Here is a 17603-nt window from a genome sequence, read left to right as displayed (position 1 = left end):
GATGTTCTGTGTTTCTACTTTTTTCCCCCCGACTCCTATGTTCTTTTGAAGAAAAATCTGTAAAGGCTTTTTTTCTCTTTCAATTCCAGAGTGACCCTCTTGACCATTCATCCTAGGAGCTGTCATTAACAGAAAACATTGTTACCCATCTGTATGTGGTTCTCCTTACTTTTTAGGGAGAAAATAGAATTAGTATTTGAGAAACATAGGACCAGAGGAAGAAGGATAAGTTTTTAGCTTAGGAAAAGAGACCTCATATTCTTTAATATCACACCTTAACCAATAACCAGTAGTCTTGTGGACAGAACGGTTATTATTTTTTTTTTTTTGAGACGGAGTCTCGCTCTGTCGCCCAGGCTGGAGTGCAGTGGCGCAATCTCGGCTCACTGCAAGCTCCGCCTCCCGGGTTCACGCCATTCTCCTGCCTCAGCCTCCCGAGTAGCTGGGACTGCAGGCACCCGCCACCACGCCCGGCTAATTTTTTTTTTTTTGTATTTTTAGTAGAGACGGGGTTTCACTGTGTTAGCCAGGATGGTCTCGATCTCCTGACCTCGTGATCCGCCCGCCTCTGCCTCCCAAAGTGCTGGGATTACAGGCGTGAGCCGCCGCGCCCGGCAGAACTGTTTATAATTTAAAATCATGAGTTTTATTTGATTTCAGTGCCATAAAACATTAATAACACCTATAGAATCATAGGCCAGGTAGGTAATATATGTAAAGGTCACAAAGTCACATTTAGATATGAAAGTTTTAATGTCTAAAACTGTATGCTTCTAACTTTTTTTTTTTTTTGGTAAATATAACCCTAAAAATTTGCTATCAGGTTATTATTTTTAAAGGTGTTTCCTAGTTGCTTCCATTTAATAGTCGGTTTTAAGTTTCTATTTCCTTTTTGGAGTAGATGTCCACGGTGGCTACTCATGAACTGGATTGATGTTTGTAGTTAACTATTTTCCTGAACTAGAAGACAGTAAAGAGCATTGCTGGTGGCTATAAAACAGAGGTACTTCATTTTAAACAGTACCTCAAGTACCACCATAAAATCAATATTTTTGTGTTACAAAGTTTTTTCTAATTTTAATTAAGGATATTACCCTTATAGTTTTGTATTTACAAAAGTAAGGCTAAAACCCCATAGAATTATCTGAGGATTTAGTTAGTCATTTTCTTCCTTTCTCCCTCTTCTTGGCAATTTCTACTTCATGGATAGTCCCTATTTTATGTGTATAAGCCAAACAGGCAGGACCTTGAGATCATGTAAACTTTTCAATGATAAACTTGAATTTAGTAATAACATTCCGACATCCTACAAAAGATTGCCACTTGATATAGTGTTTACATTTTTTCACTAAGTATTTAGTGTTTATTTTTTCTTTAATTCACGTTTAAAGTAAACTATGATGAGACATTCCAGTTTTTAAGGGAAATTACTAGTGCTTAGATTTATTTAGATTTTTAATGCTAGCCTATCTTGAGTGGTTTAAGATTGCATGTGTGTACATAACTATGTAATCTCTATTCTTCAGCAAGCTAAATCTTGAAATGAAACCTATTCTGACTTTATTGTTTTGATGTAGAAAGAAACACAATTCTCAGATCAGTTTTCCAGCTCCTTACTCTGTTAGTGAGTTTCTCCAGTCCCGTCTGGACTGTTGAATTTGCTGTGATTTCCTGCCCTATTGACTTATCTTGCTGATGGTGAGAATTGATAGGTAAGTGTTCTCTGGAAGAGAAGGAATGATGAATTTGACCTTCTTTTCTCTCAGACTCTGTTATACTCTCCACATCTACATCCCTTTGAGTTTTCTTCTCCATGCAAGATACACCTGCATCTTAATTCTGTTGTGATTCATCACATGTTCTTTGGGAAATATAATAACATAGGTTATAACTGGGCTTATGTACATACCTATATAGTTTGAAAACAGATCAAGCCTTTAGGAAATTAAATCTTTTAAAAAGCTATACCCTCAATGAGATAGTTTCAGAATGTATATATTAAAAAAAAAAAAAGAAAACCATGACCAAAAATGGATCCCTGGGTTGCCTTGTTTTTACATAAGAGTGGCTGTTCTTTTTCCTGAACGTTGTGAGCCCAACTGAAATTTTAAAAAGATGGTCTAATTTTAGACCTTTGACAGTATATAAGTGTTTCTCTTGAATGTTTACAACTGGATTTTGCATCATGTAACTTACATTTCCTATTTTCCTATCTAGTTTTATTTTCCTTTTACTTTCTGTATCTTTTATGTGGTTTTTAGATCATAAATCTTGCCTGGACCCTAGTCGTCTTTATTTTAAAATTATTTATCTATTTTTATTGTCTTTTACTCTTACTTTTTAAAATATCACTTTTATGGCATTTTCCTGAGGCAATTCAAGCTGGTTTTGGGAATATTTTATTTGTTTAAATAGATGTTTTTCTCTTTATTGTGGCATACCATCCTAAATAGGATTTCAGCTTTATAGTTTATTTCTTTGGCTTTACTTTTTAAGCATTAGGCCACTTGGCATGCCATTGTGCCAGAAGTTCATTACCTGCCACTTATTTTTCTTTGTCACAGGAACTTGAAATGAACCCTTTTGAGAGTGAAATGAGATGTGATTGGAGTGATACCTCTGATTGTAGAATAACAAGAGTGAAATGTGGTTAACCAAATGCAATAGGCTGGAAGCCTCTACTGGCAGGAAGGCACACATACAACAGGCTGTTAGAGGAAGGACGCCCCACACAGGCATTGCCCCAGCTCCTTTCTCTGCAAACTCAAGAGCCCTCTACGTTTGGGTTTAATTTTAGTAATGGTCTCTGGGGTGACACCGTGGCCCTAAGTTCCTTACATACTTTACAGTCCCGCTCAGGATCCCAACCACTTTTGAGGACCACCGTGCATACTTGTTAATTTCAAAGGCTGAAGACAGTATTGATAAAAAAGCAAATTCTATAGCCTGGTATTAGATACTAACCCTTAGTTAATCCACTATTATTACTTCCTTATTCCCAAGTCAAAGTAGGTGATTCTAATTCAACAAGGCAGTTCAATCTGGAGCCTAGTGGTGTGGCTAATGGTCTTTCATTTGGCTACATTTTCTTTGGTATACACAAAATTCATTTTAGATCCCAGTTACCTTCTTTCCTTTGCACTAGAAGAAGGAACATCTTGGTGAAAGAAAGGGAGAAGAGAATCTGGGATGGTGATTTACATTGTACAGATTTTTAATCTGGATTATCACTGAGGTAGATTCATGAGCATGAAGGTGTACTTGAGTATACAAACATGAATGATAAATTTCATTCTATTAAGTAAATGTTGAATTTAACTGTGTACCACTTAGTCTGTTAGATAATGGTTGTTAACATCTGTCCTTATAAAAGAGTAGACCTTGTTTCCTATTTAGAAAATGTGTTTGACCCTTTCCCTGCCCCTTTAAAAATTGAATGCTCCAGTGAATAAGAGAAAGGAGAATTGGTAATTGATTCCAGTTACTTGAATACAATATCTTTCCCGACACTGGGACTTATAAAACTTAGATTTCTGTGTTTTTTCTCTAAATAATTATTTTTTTCTTTTGAATTGTATTTTGCAGGAAACTATTCACTCTCTAGAATGGTCTTATGTTTGTCTAGCAAGGAATTCAGCAAAAGGGTCCTTGAAGCTAGCAATGAAATTGAAAAGTGTCTACTGTCACCACTCGTGATAAATCAAACTGATGTTAAAGATGCAAATAGTCATTTTAGTACATTCTTCTCCGTTACTAGAATTGTTTAAGTTACTTAAGCCAGCAAAGTACTTCATTATCTATTATGCTGCATAATAATGGTAAATTTAAAGTTTCACTGTTTTATAATATGAAAAATTTTCTGAAAAATCATCACATTAAAATCTTTTATATCCAGTGTTTTTTTAATTTTATTTTTTCTATGTGCCCTCATTCTCAGACAGATCCATTGTGTTCTAAGTTAATATACTTAATGGTAATTAATACTGTTAATTGGGATAATATATTTATTGTACCATAGTTAATTTTTTAGTTTGTGAGGTTTACAAAGTAAAAAAATTTTAGTAAGTGTTTGGAACTACCGCGCGCAGGGTAACTTTTGTCCATCTTTTTGAGAAAGAGATTAAAACGATTATATATAATGTGTTTTTATTGGACTGTCAGAAATTTAATTATATTCAAGTTAGGATTGTAGAATTTTGAATGTACCCTATTAACTAAAATAAAGAAGCTGTTATAAATTACTAATATGGTTGCTTTTTTTTTTAATTTGCAGCATTTAAATATTAGGACACTGACAGATGATATGGTAAGATTATCCTCAACGTTTCCTTTGTTATGAATTGTAACTAACCATATAACATTGATGGTGTGCTCTGCTAACATCTTTGAAATTGCTAAAAGTCACATATATTGGAAACGTACTATTCTTATAGTGCTGAAATAAGAGGCAGAACCGGTAAAATACACTAAATTGTTGGTTTTAAGTTGTAAAGTGAATGGTGGATATGTTAATTAAAAAAATTTGTTTAATTACAAATTGTTAGTCAACTTTGAATCATTCAAATCAACTCTCATTCTTTAGGAATGAGTTGCACACTTCAAAAAAGAAGTAAAAATAGCAAAGACATGTCAGCTTTTCAGAAATATGTAGTTGCTAATTAAAGTAAGTCAGACTAAAATATTATGCATATATATTTTTAAAATTTTGCTTAAAAATGAGAGAACCGGGCATGCCTTACTACGTTTTTTATGTTGAAAATAATAGGGCTTCTCATAGTAACATTTTATAGCACCATTGTAGATTCTTGCATAGTCAAGTAAGTTTTTCTGAGAAATATATTTTTAAATGTAACTTGTGGTTAATAGTAAAGGAATAACAAGAAGAACAACAACAAAACACAAACAATGACACCAAAAATATGTAAGTGTGTTATAGAGGAAAAAGCATGGCCCCCCATTGACCAGGCTTTGCATTAAACTTCACCATATATGAAGCATGAAGGAGAATGCCTAGACCATAGTAAGCACTTAGAAAATAGTACTTCTAATATCCAAAGTACTGTCTTACGCACCTGGGTAAGGCAGAATACAAAGACGAATGAAACGTAGATCTTGACATGAATGACTTAAAAAATTGTATTAGAATGTTGATATGTTTTATTCCTTTGAATAGTACCTAAGAAAAGCATATTTACATATAATTTTCTGGATGACATTTTCATATACTAACATATAGAAATTGGTAACAATACAGATTTCTCACCTTGCAAGGTAGATGTCTTTATTTTACAGTTGACAATATTGAGGCTCAGACAGATTAAGTAGCTTGCTCAAGTGTGCCCAGCTGGCAAGTGATACAGTTATAGCTTGAATTTTGTTCCACATTGCTTTAAGTCTCATATACTTACTGTGCTAACTTAACCCAGCTTGCAAATGGCTTCTTAAGGCTGATAAACCATCTGCAATTTTTATGTTTGAATTTTTATGATATACAGTGATATATTTGTAACAGCTTTGATCTATAATTCATGGAGCATACAATTCACCCATTAAAAGTGTATAATTTAGTTGTGTTTAGTATATTCAGAAGAATTGTACAACCATTACTACAGTCATTTTTAGAACATTTTCGTCAACCCTTAAAAGAAACATCATGTTCATAAATAGTCCCTCTCTGTTTTCCCTCAACTCCCTCAGTTCTAGGCAACCACCAGTCTACTTTCTGACTGTATAGATTTGCCTGTTCTGGACATTTCATATAAATTGACTCATATCGTATGTGGTCTTTCGTGATTCACTTATTTCGCTTACCATAATGTGTTCAAGGTTCATCCACATTGTTGCATGTATCAGTACTTCATTTGTTTTTTTTTTTTGTTTTTTCTTGAGACAGGGTCTCGCTCTGTTGTCCAGGCTGAAGTGCAGTGACATGATCATGACTCACTGCAGTCTTGACCTCCTGGGCTCAGGCAATCCTCCCACATCAGCCTCCTGAGTAGCGGGGATTACAGGCCTGCACCACCTCACCTAGCTAATTTTGAAGTTTTTAATTTTTTGGAGAGACAAGATCTCCCTATGTTGCCCAGGCTGGGTTTAAACTCCTGGGCTCAAGTGATCCTTCTGCCGTGGCCTCCAAAAGTTTTGGGATTGTAGATGTGAGCCACTGCACCAGCCTCATTCACTTTTATTGCTGGATAGTATTCTGTATGATGACATTTTTGAGGTTTATTCATATTTTATGGACATTGCATTTTTTTCTCTTTCAAACACTGCCCTTATTTTCATTATATGACAGTCCTTGCACACTGCCAACCCACAATCTTTACCTTAAGTTTTAGAAACTAGAGTCATGGGGTGGCTTCGGCATGCCATTCCAGAAGCCATGTTGCTCTATCTTATATTAATAATTGAGTTCCTTATTGAGGACTTTCTTAGTTCTTTCTCTGACCTTCCCCCATTCCTCACCTCTCCCTTTATCCTTGCAACTGGCCTTGGTAAGGTAAAAACTTTTGAGTTGTTACCATAATGCCTAGTGCATATCTTCAACAATACATCATTTATTATCTACCTTTCTCAATGGTTTAAACCTTTTGAAGGCAGGGACGATGTGTAATGAATACTTCCAGTACCTAGCATGCTTTCTGGCACATAGTGAGTATTTTAATAAATTTTTTTGTTGAACAAGTGAAAGAGTCACTGTTCTGATAACCTGCCTGGTATTGAATCTCAGCCTGGCTTGGCGCTAGTCAGGCTTCCCAGAGACAGAGTCTTGCCTTTTTTGCACAAGGTAAGGGAGCTGTAATGAGGACCTTCTGTCAGTCTTTCTGACCGCTTGCCTGGATTGCTTTGCCCCTGCTTTCTTCTTAATTGTACACATGTCTGTCTCTCCTGGATTCCTCACTGACCCTCTTCACATGGACTTGCTGACTGAACTACTGTCTCCTCACTCTCACTGTTCTCTTCTGATCTTGTGCTTTAGCTTGTCTCTTGAGTAGGCCCAGAATTTAGTCCAGGGAAGGATCAGGCAGGTAGCCTAGTTTAGGCATCTGTATCTGTTGCTGTAGAGATTTGAGAATAAGCATGGCTATCTTCAACAGGAGACACCAAAGGGTAAATTCTTTCTTATTCATTGTTGACTGATGCAGTGTAGAAAGAGCATTGTTGGATTTGGAATCAGAAGATTCTTGGTGAAAGACAGAATTTTACCTCTTATTAGCTCTGTTACCTTGGCAAATCAATTATTTGATTGTTCACTTATTTAAATTGGGACTAATTATACAGTTTCTTCCTTTCTCATAGTTTTGGTGAGTTTCTTAAGTTTAAGTATGTTGACCTGCTGCATTCAGTTCTGTCCGTTTTTACCCCTTTAAAAAATATTTCTTGATGTACAGACAGAGAAGTGGTGTGACACATTTGCAGCTGAGCCTTCCAGGGTATATGTTATAGATCAATGCAGAGTTGTGAGAAGGGAAAGCGTAGCTGGATATTTTGAGGGCTCTTTAAACTATTTCTGGTGTGTTAGAGCTCAGGGCAGCATTTGCCAATGATGCTTTGATATGTACTGGCAATATGTTTTCTGATTGAAGTTTGCCCTCTTACAACATACACATTGCATGTATGCTTTCAACGTAGAAATTCTTAATGTGAATAGCCTTTTTTTTGGTCAGAACTTGAGAGAGGCATATAAGAATAGCAATGTGCTGTAGTCATACATTTGAATAACAGTATTTTAGAAATATTAAAACATCACAGGAAGCATTAATGTTAAAAACCTATCCCTTTAAGTTGTTTTGTTAAAGGTCTGCAAAAGTACTTCATGTTTTAAGGTTATTTCTTGAGTTACTATCAGAATTGAATTTCAGAAATTCAGAATACTATCAGAATTTATTTCAGAAATAAAGGATTGCTATAGTGTTGGGTTCCCTAGGCAGAGTTAATAGACTATAAGCAGTGTTTGTTCCATAAATATGAGCATTCTCTTTGTATAAAGTGCAGCTTAGGTGCTAGGGTAATAAATAAAGGTGAATAAATGTTTAGCTTATAAATTCCATTGCTTATACCTGGGTTTTGAAGAAGGTTTTCCTCATAGAGGCAAAAAGGTTGGGAGGAGGGGGGAGTGAGGGGAGACAAGTTTGAAAAGGTAAGTTGGAAGACATTGAATGTGGATGTGACAATGCTGAATTATCCATCAGTGTGTTTTTGGAGTATAGGAGTTGTTTTTGACTTGCTGTTTTCTCTCCTGTCCTTCATAACCATTTGTCTACATTGTAGTACTTCTATGATCCTCATCTCTTTGTTCATCTGACTGCAGCCTGCTTTACTGTTTGGCCTGCAGCAATGGTTTTCAAATCTTTTTGACTAGATACTACATTAAGAAATACATTTTATTTTGTAGCCTGGCATGCATAAACTCCTAAACTCTCTGCTTCTCAGTTGAAACAGAAGTTTAAAAACCAGTATTTAACATTTCTAAGCAAAATGAATTCTGATCTTTTTATTTCCATTCCTTTCTAGTTTTCTTCACTCCTCTCCATTCCTTAAAAAAAAAAAGGTAATTGAATCCACTAAATTGATTTCATGACCCACAAATGGTTAACAGCTATAGCTAGAAAACCAAACATTGGCCTGCACAGAAACTAGAGGAAGTCATGAGGTCTTTGCATTAGTGTCTATTCTTTATTATATGTAGTTGCATGTAGGAAAGCCAGGTTAGAATGCCACCTCTGCCATTTACTAGCTGTGTGACTTTGTGTTAGTTATGTAGCTTTTGAGCCTTGGTATAGAGATAGTTTAAGGGACAAATTAAGTAAGATGCTTGGTAAACCGTGCATTTATAATTTAGTGCTATGATTAGTAATACACACTTTCAAAAAATGAGGTATATCCAGCAATCTCATTGCTGGATATATACCCAAAGGAATATAAATTTTTCTACCATAAAGACACATGTACACGTATGGTCATTGCAGCACTATTTACAATAGCAAAGACATGGAATCAATCTAAATGCCCATCAGTGGCAGATTGGATAAAGAAAGTATGGTACTAATACACCATGCAATACTATGCAGCCATAAAAAAGAACAAGATCATGTCCTTTGCAGGAACATGGATGGAGCTGGAGGCCATTATCCTTAGCAAACTAACACAGGAACAGAAAACCAAATACTGCATGTTCTCACTTGTAAGTGGGAGCTAAATGATTAGAACACATGGACACAAAGAGGGGAAAAACAGACACTGGGGCATACTTGAGGGTGATGGGTGGGAGGAGGGAGAATATCAGAAAAAATATCTATTAAGTACTAGTACTAGGACCAGTACCTGGCTGAAATAATCTGTACAACAAACCTATGTGACATGAGTTTATCTATATAACAAACCTGCACATGTACCTCTGAACCTAAAAGTTAAAAAAAAAATTGAGGTATGATTTACGTACAATATAATTTACGTGCATTATATTGTACCAGTATTGAGTATAATCTGATGAATTTTGAGAAGTATATACAATAATGAGTGCACTAGTCGTGATATGAAATATTTCCATCACCCCAAAAGGTTCCCTCTATACCCTCTTACAGTCAATTCTCTTCTCCCATCCTGGCTTTTGACAAACACTTATCAGCATTCTGAACTATAGTTCAGTTTTTAGAATTTCATATAAATGGAGTCACAAAGTGTGTTGCCTTTGTGTCTGGCTCATTGTTTGGTAATACTACAATTGGTTTAACTCTTCAGCAGTTTGGGTTGTTTCCAGTTTTCGGCTATTATTAGTACAGTTGCTATGAGCATTTGAGTACAGCATTTTTTTTTGTGTGTATATGTTTTTGTTTTTTGTGGGAGTCATATAGTAAGTGTGTCTTTAACTTGATAAGAAACTGACAAATTGTTTCCCACAGTTACTAATGTTGAACATTTTTTAATGTGCTTATTTGACGTTTTCTTGTTTAAATGTCTGTTACTAGATATAGGACTATTCAAGTAATCTATTTTTTCCTAAGTGAGCCTTGGTAGTTTATGTCTTTCAAGGACATACATTTTACCTATATTGTTAAATCTAAATTTTTACCTATATTTTAAATTTTATCTATGTTGTTGAATTTATGGGTATAAAGTTGTTTGTGATATTTTCTTATCCCTTTAATGCAGGATCTGTATTAATTACCCCCTTTGCAATCCTCATATTGATAATTTGTGTTTTCTGTGTTTTTCTCTGTGACTAGTCTGGCTAGAGGTTTGCCAGTTTTATTGATCTTTTGAAAAACTAGCTTTTGTTTTCACTAATTTTCTTTATAGTTTTTTTGTTTTTGTTTGTTTTACCTGTATTATTTACTTTCTTTTGTTTTATTATTTTTTTCTCTGATTTCTTAAGGTAGAACTCTAAGTCATTGATTTAATACCTTTGTTTGCTAACATGTTAGATTTTTTATGCTATAAATTTTCCTCTGACATCTGCTTTAGCTGCATCCCACAAAATTTTATTGAATTGAATATTTTTAAATTTCTTATTTTCTTTGACCCATGGGTTATTTTGGTATATGTTATTTAACTTCCAAATATTTAGGGGTTTTCCTGATATTTGACTGTGTCTGATTTGTAATTTAGTTCCCTCGTGGTCAGAGACCTGTAGTTTGCATGAATTCTGTCCTTTCTGGTTTTTTAAGTCTTACTTTATGTCCCAGAACATGGTCTATCTTGGTCAGTGTTCGTGTGTATTGTGAATGGTTGGTAGTGCTGTTCACATCTTCTGTATTCTTGTTAATTTTCTGTGTGTTCTAACAATTATTGAGAGAAGTATCAAAGTCTCCAACTGTGATTTTAGATTTTATTTTTCCCGTTCGATTGGTTTTTGCTTCACGTATTTTGAAGCTTTGCAGTAAAGTGCATATATATAAGATTGTTGTGACTTCTTTATCTTTAATAAATGAAGTTTTAAAATCACAAATAATTTTTATTAGTTTTTAGTTCTTGGAAATTTATTGGATTTACCTACTCTACTTGATATAATCATATGCTGCTTCTTTGGAGAACAAAGATTTCTTGACTTCTGTGACATCAAATTTTCTCAATTTCATACCCCTTTGACTTTTCATTATCTATCTGGTTGCATAATTTTTCCTTTTTGCCTTAAATTATTGTTTTTTCTCAGTTGTTTTTCCTGATTCTACTATTCTTTTCCTCAGTATGTAGTGTTTTACTTGGGTAATCACCTCTGAAGTTTTCAACTAACCATGTATATCTCTGTTTAGGACCTTTTCCTCCAATTGAGAAATAATTCATTGGCCTACTGAATAACCTCAATGGATGTCTCATCTGTTCTAGAAGCTCTGTGTGCTCTAAGTTAGACCCTTTACTTTCCTCATAAACTTGTTTTATTCCTTATATTCTCTTAGAAAGTAGCTTCACCTTTCCAATGTTTCTTTCTGATTATTTCTTGAATCTCTTCTTCTCTCGTTCCTTCTATCAGAGTCCTGGTCTTCTCATTTTTTCTTCTCTGGACTCTGGCAGCTTCCTATTGCTACCCAAAATGCCACCTTCCCACACAGCTATCAGAGTGATCTATCTACATTGCCTATCTGATCATGTTTTATGCTGTTTGAAACTGCTTAATTGCACCTGTTTTATATAGGTCAAGTCTAACATGGCAGATAAGGCCTTCATGACAGGACCCTGCCTCTCTAACTTGATAATGTATCTCTCATTAGCATGCAGAAACCTTCTAGGGAATACAAAGATATAAGATGCTGGAGAATTTACTTAGGGAGTATAAAAACATAATTAGGGGGCTGAGTGTAGCGGCTCATGTCTGTAATCACGGCACTTTGTTTGGGAGGCTGAAGTGGGAGGACTGCATGAGCCCAGAACTTCGAGATTAGCCTGGGCAAGATAGGGAGACCCTGTCTCTACCAAAAAAAAAAAAAAAAAAAAAAACAAATTAGCTGGGTGTGATGGTATGCAGATGTGAACCTGTAGTCCTAGTCCTAGCTACTTGGGAGACTGAGGCAGGAGAATCACTTGAACCCTGGAGTTTGAGGCTACAGTGAGCCATGATTGTGCCACTGTACTCCAGTCTGAGTGACAGAGGGAAACCTTGTCTTAAAAAAACAAAACAAAACAACATAACTAGGGAATTGTGGTTGCTAATTAGAAGAGCGGTGTGTTAAGTAACAGTAAGGACTATGTAATTGTTAGCTATGTGCTAAAGAGTGTTCCAAATGTTTACTATATAAACACATTTAATTGTAACACCAAACCTCTGAGTAAGTTATTGTTCCCATCTTTAAAGATGGGGAAACTGGGGGAAGAGAGAGCTTAAGTAACTTATTCAGAGTCATAGAGGGCAGCCAGTAAAACTCTGGCAGATTGGCTCCAAATAACATGATCTTTATCAAAAGCATTATAATGCCATTTAAGTACTATCCTTTTCTCCACTGAGAGCACCAAATGTAAAATCTAGAAGTATATCTCATTCTTTCCCTTTTTTTTTTTTTTTTTTTGAGACAGGGTCTCGCTTTGTCACCCAGGGCAGTGGTGCAAACACAGCTCACTGTAGCCCCAACCTCCTCGGCTCCAGCTCAGACCCCCAAGTAGCTGGGACTACAGACATACACCACCTTGCTTGGCTATTTTTGTATTTTTTTGTAGTGATGGGGTTTCTCCATGTTACCAAGACCGTATCTTAATATTGTCCGCTTTTCCCTTGATGCCATCGATATGAGACTTCTAATTGGAAAAGAGAAATTGTATCATAGCCATTGACCTTAATCCGGAGAAAATCATTACAATTATAAAGACATACTATATCTAAGATGTTTTCTAAGATGAGAAATGAACTATTTTGAATATCTCAAGTAAACAAAACTGAAAAAAATCCACCCCAAAGAAATAGTGAGGTGTTGGACTGAGAGGTCATCTGTTAAAGGATATGAGATTCTTTTAATTATAAAGGACATGGAAAAAATTCTCTGTATAGAAAGCACTTCACATATCTCAGAACAACTGCTGCCTGCGCCCAGATATAGATACAGGCTTTCCTTGTTCTCCTCAAAGTTCCCGGGGTAATGGGGTCATAGAGCCACTGCAGAAATCACCTGCTGTGGATGTAGGTTCTAGTGAGTGAGTGGAAGCTTTCACCTCACTCTTCTCTCACCTCCTAACTGTTCTCTGGGCCTTCTTCCTCGGTATAACTGTTACCAGACAACTCTAGTACATTCCGATGTGATTTCTGTGAGACTTCACTCAAATGCGATGAATGCGGCCTAATAGGACTGAGCTTTGTTTACCTGTACCTACCTAGATGTGATGTGTCTTGTGGGATATATGCTAAATTATACATCATATTTATGAAAGAAAGGAAAATGACTTTAATTACCTGAATTTGTGCCTAACTTTAAAGTCAAGTAATAGAACATAAGATAGTAGCTTTTAAAAATAAAGGCTCAACCTAGAATTATTTAAGATAGTTTTATCTTATTATTCTAGTAGGATATAAGGCTCTCTGTACTATAATTTACTTTCTATTTTCATTAACTTTTTATATTTTCCTTGGTAAGTTAATAACAATGAGTGATAAAAAGTGTGATGTACCGTCTGCCCAACCACAGTTTTTCAGTAAAACTATGTATTCATATTATACTCTTCTGTGTAAAGTAGAAATACCAGCATGGATTGGGGCGACTGAATGTAAAATACATCCAAACAAGTTCTGTTTTAAATAACTTAAACTGTTCATTTAGTCAGGTGGGCCTTTCTTAGCCCATTAATGAGTTAATTAGGACTTCCTGTACTTAAATTTTCAGTAGTAATACTTAAGTACTATCTTAGAATCTTTAAATATTTATAGGATAGTTTAGAGAGCTCCTCCTCAAATCAGCACAAACTTGGGAATAAGATCAAGAGCTCTCAGAGTTGAATATACTAATATGTAGTAGGGTGTACAGACTTGTATATTCATTGTTTTGTCCACTCGTTCATTAATAATTTGTTGAGTGCCTAGTACTCTTTTAGAAATACAAATATGGAAAAAGAAGGTCTCTGTCGTCTGGGTGCAGTAGAGAAATGGATGTATAGACAATCAGTAGTTTTAGTGTGGTATGATAGGGGCTGGAAGGTCAGCTTGATCTTGGAAGACTTCATGTGAAGGTGACTTTTCAGCTGAGTTTTGAAGGACAGGCTGGAATCTGGGCTGGCAGGAGTTGGTGTAATTTTTACTCCTTATTAATTTTACTTCTGGCATACCAATGAAATGGATTCGTAGTGGAAGCATGTCAGGTTGGCAAGTAGAAAGCGATTATTGATGTCTTCAGATGACTTTTTCTTTATGGGTAATATAGGTCTATGCTTTTTAAAATAAAATGTAATATATACAGGGCTAATTTATATTACTTCTCAAGTATATATTATTAATATTTAAATATATGCAATTAGAATTGTACTTTGAGTAGATGGGTAGATAGAACTTTGGGGTTTCTTGAATGTTAAATTTTTTTTCAATGATATGTGTGCTCCTTTTTGAATGGATATTTTTCTTATTACCTTATATCATGATATTAAATAACATAAGTTATCCTTGTTTTTAGTGTAGGGGCCTACTCTAAATTATCAGTGTTAGGAAGAGTCTGGGTTTTCCTATTGAATATATAAAAGGCATAACACCTGGCATTCTCCCTTGATATGCTGTGTTAATTATTTTTTATTTAAAATATTGTTGAGAAAAATTTAGCACGGCAAGAAGCAATGGCTAGGGTGTTCCAGGCCTGGAAGATAGGAAGCTAATTATTAATTTATTCACTTAACAAATATTAATATAATATCCACTACATGTTTAGAACTGTGGTAAGTTCAGAGGGGGTTTAGTGAATAAAATAACAGTATCTGTTCTCAAGGACTTAAAGCCTAGTTCACAGGCATTTAAAGAATTGTATACATATTATATGATGCAAGCACTAAGTCTTTGAGCATCTAACTCAGTCTTGAGGAATCAAAATGGGCTCTTACATGAGCTGTAGTTTAAGTTGGGAGCTGAAGATTGAGTTGAAATTAGCCAGGTAAGGGGATGGGGTATGAGGTGTGGGTAGGTTTTAGGCACAAGGAATAGCCTGTACATGTTTAGGAGATTCTAGGTTGTTCATTATCTCTAGATCATACAGTGTAAGGTGGTGGAGTGGTGAAAAGATTGTCTAGAGAGGAAATATGTTCAGATCAAGATGAACCTTTGAGCCAAGAATGTCATCCTTTGAGTAACGAGGGGCTATTGAAAGAGTTTAACCACAGGAGTGAGGGGCATGATTGGATTTGCATTTTCAGGAGGTTGAATGATGTTGGGGTAGAGAATTGCTATAGCATGGTAGGGGGAGAGGGCAGTGAAGAGATGGAGGCAGGTTAGAAGGCTAGGAGGCAGGTTAGAAGTGGCCTGAGCTAGCGACAGTAGGGACAGAGAGAAGATGAATAAAGGAGGTGTAGTCCACATGCTTTGGTTTATGTCTTTATTAATTTTCATTACAGTTATCACAATTCAAATCACCTTTCAGCAGAGCTGAGTCATAATCAATTCATATCAGCAGTAATCACCCCTTTGCTTCTCTCACTATTCAGGTCCATTCATTCTTCTCATCTGATATCTCTCAAGTCCTCCAGGCTTCCCAAACCCTCCTACTTTGCCCTTTGGAACTCGAAGTCTGTCATCTTCTTTGAATGTTCTCTTTCCTTCTTGCTGTAGTTGAAACCTGGATGTTCTTTGATGGCTTTATTTTCCTGGTGGCTTCTTACTTCAAAAGCTTCCAGCTCTCTTTGAAGCATAAACCATCAGAGTATACAACCTGTTGGTTCCTCCTTGTTGGTGGTCTCAACTGTAGGTCTTCTAGTCCCTCCCACTGATTCACTGAAGGCATTGGAACTTGAGTTACTTTCTCCTTTTCCACCACAATTTCTGCTATCGTTCTGTACCCACCTACCAGGTGTTCTTAGCTTGTGGTCCATGGACCACCAAGGGGTCTTGGTGGAATTCGTGGTGTCCTTGAAGAAAAAATTAAATCTTTATTTTCTTTAATCTGTAAATGAAATTTAGTATTTCTTTCAGTTATGCATATAGGAAAAAAAAAACCTATCAGCATGCCAGAAAAACCCACAGTAGTATTTGGCCTGCGACTTTATCACCAACAGAAATCAGATATTTTCAAAGCACAGTAGTTACTGAAGATATTTCAAAATATGGTTTACATTTGACAATATGTTGAAATTAGACTTGTCATTACCTTTGTTATTTAATGCAATAGTGAAGAACATTTATTGATATATTGAAATTTAATAATTTTATAACCTCATTTTACTTTAGTTTGTATATATTTTAGGCATTTAAAAGTATTCTATGAGGAGCTCTGTAATTATCTATTGCTATATAACATTTCTCAAAACTTGGTGGCTTCAAACAATAATAAACACTTGATATTTCAGTTTCTTGCATCAAAAATTTGGAAACAGCTTACAGGATGGCTCTGTTTTGAGGTCTTTCATGAGATTATAATCATCTGCAGCCTTGATGGGGCTGGAGTATCTATTTCCAAAGTGGCTCACTCATGACTGGCAAGTGGATGCTAATTGGTGCGGGGAGGCCTCGGTTCTTCCCTGTGCAGGCATCTCCAAACACTGCTCCATGGCATGACAGCTGGCTTTAGAACACGTATTGCATGTCGTAACTTATTTTCAAGCAATTGAAGAAATTTTAAGAGCATAAATTTGTTTTTCATTTAATAATATTAAAATACTATGTGAAACCTAAATGTGGACAAAATATTATAAGCAGATAATCAAGTATTTTTTGGTAGGGAGGGAACAGTAAGTTTTTGTCTTTTCAAAGAAGCCTCTGGCTAAAGAACTTCTTATAAATTTCAGTAAAATACAAATTAAGAGCTGAAGAAGCCCATTTGTAACATTGAGGGATATCGAAGTCAGAATGCAGTTGATCGGATGGTAGGAATTGTTCCTGGGTGGTAAGTCTATGGCCTAAAACTGGCCTCAGCTTATCCTACCTGAAAGATTGAATGGTTGGTTTTTCTCTCCACAGTGATACATCTTTGTACCAGTGATGTCACTAGTGCTTAAACGTAAAGACCATGGAACAGGCAGACATACTGCTTAGCAGTTAACATGTTGTATAATTTTCATATCAGCATCACAAGTTCCCTGTTGTACTTCCATTCCAAAGCCCCTCTCAAGGTACTTTTCCCCACTCTAGAATTAATCATTCATTCCTGTTGCTAGTTCACTTGGCTTATTTTCTTGGGGGCATTTACAATATTCTACCTTAAATTATGATCCTTTATTGCATATTTTTCTCTCAAATGGTAAGCATCTGTAGGGATGGTAACTATGTTTTATATATTTTATCATCTAGTAATTGCTCATTCATTCATACCTTCAACAAGTATTACTTGACTGACTGCTAACTATCAGGTACTGTGCTATAGGCTGCATACACAACATGACTATAATCATTATCTGTTGGTATATAACGAGTTGCCCCAAAACTTAGTGACTTAAAATAGCAAAGATTTATCATTTCATAGCACTTCTGTGTGTCAGGAATTTGGTAGTTGCTTAGC

At 35.6% G+C, this 17603-nt stretch overlaps 1 protein-coding gene across 2 annotated transcripts in view; it reads left to right on the top strand.

The window, feature by feature from the left end:
* Window positions 1-17603, top strand: part of DIAPH3 (diaphanous related formin 3) — a 489712-nt gene that overhangs the window by 26880 nt on the left and 445229 nt on the right. The window contains exon 2 of one of the 2 annotated variants that reach the window (XM_003825324.5): window positions 4274-4306. The exons of the other annotated variant lie outside the window; for it this stretch is intronic. Coding sequence (XP_003825372.4) covers window positions 4274-4306 — 33 coding nt within the window. The remainder of the gene's footprint in view (window positions 1-4273; window positions 4307-17603) is intronic. 2 annotated transcript variants of the gene reach the window in all.

The sequence above is a fragment of the Pan paniscus genome, chromosome 14, assembly GCF_029289425.2.
Source record: "Pan paniscus chromosome 14, NHGRI_mPanPan1-v2.0_pri, whole genome shotgun sequence".
NCBI lineage: Eukaryota > Metazoa > Chordata > Mammalia > Primates > Hominidae > Pan > Pan paniscus.
This window is presented reverse-complemented; position numbering and strand designations above follow the sequence as displayed.